This window comes from Tauraco erythrolophus, chromosome 5 (genome assembly GCF_009769465.1).
Source record: "Tauraco erythrolophus isolate bTauEry1 chromosome 5, bTauEry1.pri, whole genome shotgun sequence".
NCBI classification, from domain to species: Eukaryota; Metazoa; Chordata; class Aves; order Musophagiformes; family Musophagidae; genus Tauraco; species Tauraco erythrolophus.
In genome coordinates this window covers 37,755,255-37,759,676 of record NC_141469.1, presented here as the reverse complement: position 1 = coordinate 37,759,676, position 4,422 = coordinate 37,755,255, and the positions used below count along the sequence as shown (strand labels likewise).

Below are 4,422 nucleotides of genomic sequence, written 5' to 3'. Positions count from 1 at the left end.
GTGGTTTAATGACATAATCCCTCATGGGTCGAAGAACGTGCGGTTGATTGTTCCATGTGTCCCCACTGCATGTCATGTGCCAACAAAATGAAGTACTAAAGTTGCATCCTTACTGTGCATATCCACAGAAAACCCATTCCACAAATCAGCCTTTATTATTAGGACACATTTATGATCATCCATATGTAGCTGCATAAGTTGCTTTGGCACTTTTATCTTTATTTACTTCAATATGATCTTACAGGCTCTGGCATGAAGATAGCTATAAAGCAGCTGGAGAATGGAAAATATCTGTTAAAAATCCAATATGACATGTTCATCCTGGACAGGAATGTACTTCTCAAGTTATACAACTATTGTTCTGTATTTAACTGCATTTACAAGATTTGTCTTGTTACCTTCTTGGGAGTTCACGGGTTATTCAACACTCCCTTGGGCTATAAATTATGGGCTCATGCCTAGTGAAGTGTGATTTATTATTTTATTAAAAACAACAACAAAAAAAAAAAACCAAAAAAACAAACATTGACTTAATCCCACGTTTCGCTGGAAAGTGGCTTCTTTGTGCACCAAGCCTTTAAATTGTGAGCAGCCGCTTACTTATTGCTTTCACTTTTTTGGAAGTTGCTCAAGAATCTCAGTCAACTTCTCTCAGCATGAAGAGGTTTGCTCTTCTTTTCGTAGTAGTGATCTGCGGCATGGGAGGATTGGGACAGAAGCTGAAGCCAAAGAAAAGAAGCAATGGCGAAGAAATCAATTTTCGGACTAAAACCAAAGATGCTTGCACAATGAGCATGAGCGGGGACGAGGAGATAAAACTTAGAATTGAGTGCAAAAGCCAAGGCATGTCCTACTGGTGCGAATTCACTGGCAAGCCATCAGTCTGTCGTGCTTTCAGAAACAATCCAAAGATGTACTGGAATCAGATCGCTGTGGAACTTAGAAAGCTCCCGCATGCTTGCGAATCCACCCAAGTGTTGAAGACCACCATGTGCCAAAAGGCTCCCACAGAGGCTGTCATGAAGCAAATAGCTGCTGGTATGGAGCCAGAAGATCTAGGAAACCAGGACAAATCGGTCCAGAAAACTTCCACTTCTATGAGGGGAGCAGGGAAAAGCTCTGTTAAGAAAATAGGGAAACCTGCAGTACTACCTCTTATAAAACCAACCCAACGTGGTCGAGGGTCTGAAAATGAAACGGAAGCAATGAAACTGGCACGGGAACATTGCTGGGAATCCCTGCATGGTTTCTGCTCCTACATTATTGGCATCTTTAGAGGTTAAGGATTTGCTTCAGGTAAAACTCCCATCTTGAAGCACAGCAGAATATACCTAAGAGTAATCCTGTTGTAGTTTTTTTTGCTTTCTGTCTTGGGGGTCTCTCAGGGGTGTGGACAGAGAGGTTCTGGGCTCACTCACTAAAATCTAATGTGGCAAAGCCTGTACTGTGGCTTCTGAGGGTCTGGACAGCCTAAACTCCTAGTGATGGCTACTAGTTCAGGACTCCATGGCAGCCTCCTGTGAGGTCTTTAGTATGTACTGAGGTGTTTGTCCTATCTGTTATTAATTCTATGGTTTTTCAGTTCAACTGTTTGAATTGAGCTCGCTTTCCACCTTCTGTCATTTCTTCCCTCTGGTGCTAACTTTTGGTTTCAAGCCAGTGAAGTAAGATAAATAACAAATGAATCAGATCTAATAACAAATGCATCAACTAGAACAATTTAAAACTACGTTCAGGAGTTGAGAGGATAAAGCTTCAAAACTGCTCGTTAATAATTAACCATTTTAATTTTGAAAATTAGTTCATAAGCAACTTGCAGAAATGAGTAAAACCAAACAGACTGTCTTGGTTTGTGGGTCTGTTTCTGGAGAGGCAATAGGGAATTGCGTGAAGACACTCGACTGGTAAGTCTCAGGTTTTCAGCCAAGATGTAAAAAGGCAAACACTCACAGCAGTGATTGGTTTTATACCCACTTCCATTTCGGTTCAGAGAGAAAGCCAGGAGCCGATGGCTAAACCTGGCAAACTTTTGGCAGAAGTGGGAATACATGCAGCATGAGCCAGCAAGCGTTTAGGCTGCTAATGATCTTACTTGTGTTTAATACAGCAAAGTGACTGATTTTTATTTTCTTTTTTGTTTTGCAGAGCAAAATTTTTACAGCTGAAGAAGGGTCCTTGCTGTAGTTTGATAATTTAGATATGTTTTTGTTTAAAAATGAGTTGTATGTATAAATCTTGTAGCTGTTTTCTGTTTGCACCCCTAAAATGAAACTTTTTAACAGCCCTGAAAAATGCATGAAGCTGGAGTGACTATACTTAAAGTGTTCGGATGAACTAACGGTTCCTAGTTCTGTTACACATCAAGGTGTACTGCATTTGTGTAACCAAGGTTCCACTTAAGAGTACTGACCTTGAACAGGTTTTTGTGTGTGCTGATTCAACTTCAATTTAATACAGATGAAAGCTGTAAATGATGCTACAGGTAGTGCAAACAATAAAAATAAGATTTTTGAAAATATATTCTGTGCTGTCTTAAATGGTGCTCCTTGTATAAAGTCATGGTGTTTTATACTTGCTTCTTAAGAGATTGTTGGTAGAATGTGTAAGAGAAGTTGGAGGTCTGAGTCATTATTTTCCCGCTGTGAACATGTTTTCATTAATATTTTCAATGTTATTACATTTCTGTTACAATGATAAGATGGGAGAAATAAGAGAGTAGTGTAAGAATACATTTCTAAACATAGCAGATTTGTCTGTGTTGCATCTGCAGAGTTCAGTGTTATTAGGATCTGTTAGTGGTAACATAAATGTTTCGGTTCGGTAAATATTCTGAAAGGTGAGTCATACCTATGCACTTGGGCACCTGCATAAATCTTGTCAAAACACCAAGCAAGACCTAATAGCTTGTTGTCAGAGATTACAACATATTTATATTCAGATTATTTTTTAACAATGATCCTTTTTGTTCCCAAGTGAGCTTCGCAGCAGGAATATAATGGGAAAAACTTCCTGCCACAGAGATTAGTAGTGCTCTGTGTTTGCCATTAAACAGTTTCTGCAAGGCGTCGTTACACTGAAGTGCTTCTCCAGCTTTACTCACAGATTTGTAATTCTCATTTCATAATTCCAGATTGTGACTGTCCAGTCACTAAACTTTGTGCCTTGTACCAAAAAAAAGAATTGAAATAATTTTCTGTCTCCAAACCTCTTGAAATATATGGAAAGGAACAACAAGTAATGAACATGGGACCAGTGCAAAAGGTTGTATGTACAAGGCAGAAATATAGCTTGAATGTTGATAAAATGCAAGCTCAAGCAAGCCTGTATATTTCAGCCATAAATCTAATGTGGTTAATCTTCATTTTTAACTTCAATTACCCTTGGCAGGTTCTTGTGCTGTGAGTAAAAAAGGTAGTAGTACTACCTATACACTTATAGGTAGTACTACTACACTTATACTTACCTATATACACTTACATATTTCTACTGGCATAGAAATGAATATATCTGTTTGATTTGCAAACATACAAAATACATCAAAATGATATGTGGAAACGTTAAGGAGAGGTTGAGGTTTTTCTTGAGGTGTGTTTTAAAAATATTTTAAAACTCTTCTGTTGTATGATGCGAAATCCACACTGCAAAGGGAATATTCTGCAGTAGTAGCCACTACAACAGTAAGGACCTTAAAAATGAGACAATGTCTTGCATTGAGAGGTGTCTGGGAGAATCAGTCACCCACCATACTGATAGCAGGAGAAAAGAGGAGGTTTCATCAGTTCACCAAAAGAAAATTTTCCCCTTTATGCCCTCTTCTATGTATATGCACATAGCACAGAAGGCAGCAAAGTTGACTGACACTTTGTAGAACTCTTGATGATACAGTCTAAACTAGGTGGCCATCACTGATTCTGCTTAGTGGAGGACAAATGTCACAATATCCTTGCCAGTGCACTGTTTCCTGGGGAACTTGTATCTCATTTCAGGAGAGCAGGGCTCTGCTGCACAGGGCTTCGCGCTTGGCACTGTGCTGCCTGGAATGACCACCTGAAGCTTCACTGTTGAATTGGAAGCTAGATATCAAAGAGTCTTGCACCACAGGCCCCTCTTTCATGAAATATCCAGGATTTTGTAAAATATCCAGGATCCAAAATACATAGTTAAGCACTCAATTTTACAAAAGGTGAAGGTTTTGGTACCAAGGTGATGCATGGCTTGGATTGCATTTCATCAGGCAATGCTATGCACCCTCAGGAAGTCAGTTAACTGTAATGATCTTGCTTTCAAAACATTTAAAAATCAGATGTTAACTGAAATATCCCACCTGAGTGCAACAGCACCGTGACTGTATCAGCTATGTTACTATTTAATTGTGTTTAGCACTAGAAACGTACGGTTGTGACACTTCAGTTAACTTTTTGG

General features: G+C 39.1%; 1 protein-coding gene across 1 annotated transcript; it reads left to right on the top strand.

The window, feature by feature from the left end:
* The first annotated feature begins 656 nt into the window (after positions 1-656).
* On the top strand, positions 657-1,283 carry FGFBP2 (fibroblast growth factor binding protein 2). Its single transcript, XM_009983643.2, has one exon. The coding sequence runs from the start codon at positions 657-659 to the stop codon at positions 1,281-1,283; it is 627 nt and encodes a 208-aa protein (XP_009981945.1).
* Positions 1,284-4,422: the final 3,139 nt, after the last annotated feature.

Coding starts and splice junctions, on each gene's coding strand:
- FGFBP2 (XM_009983643.2), top strand. CDS start 657: ATGAAGAGGTTTGCTCTTCTTTTCGTAGTAGTGATCTGCGGCATGGGA.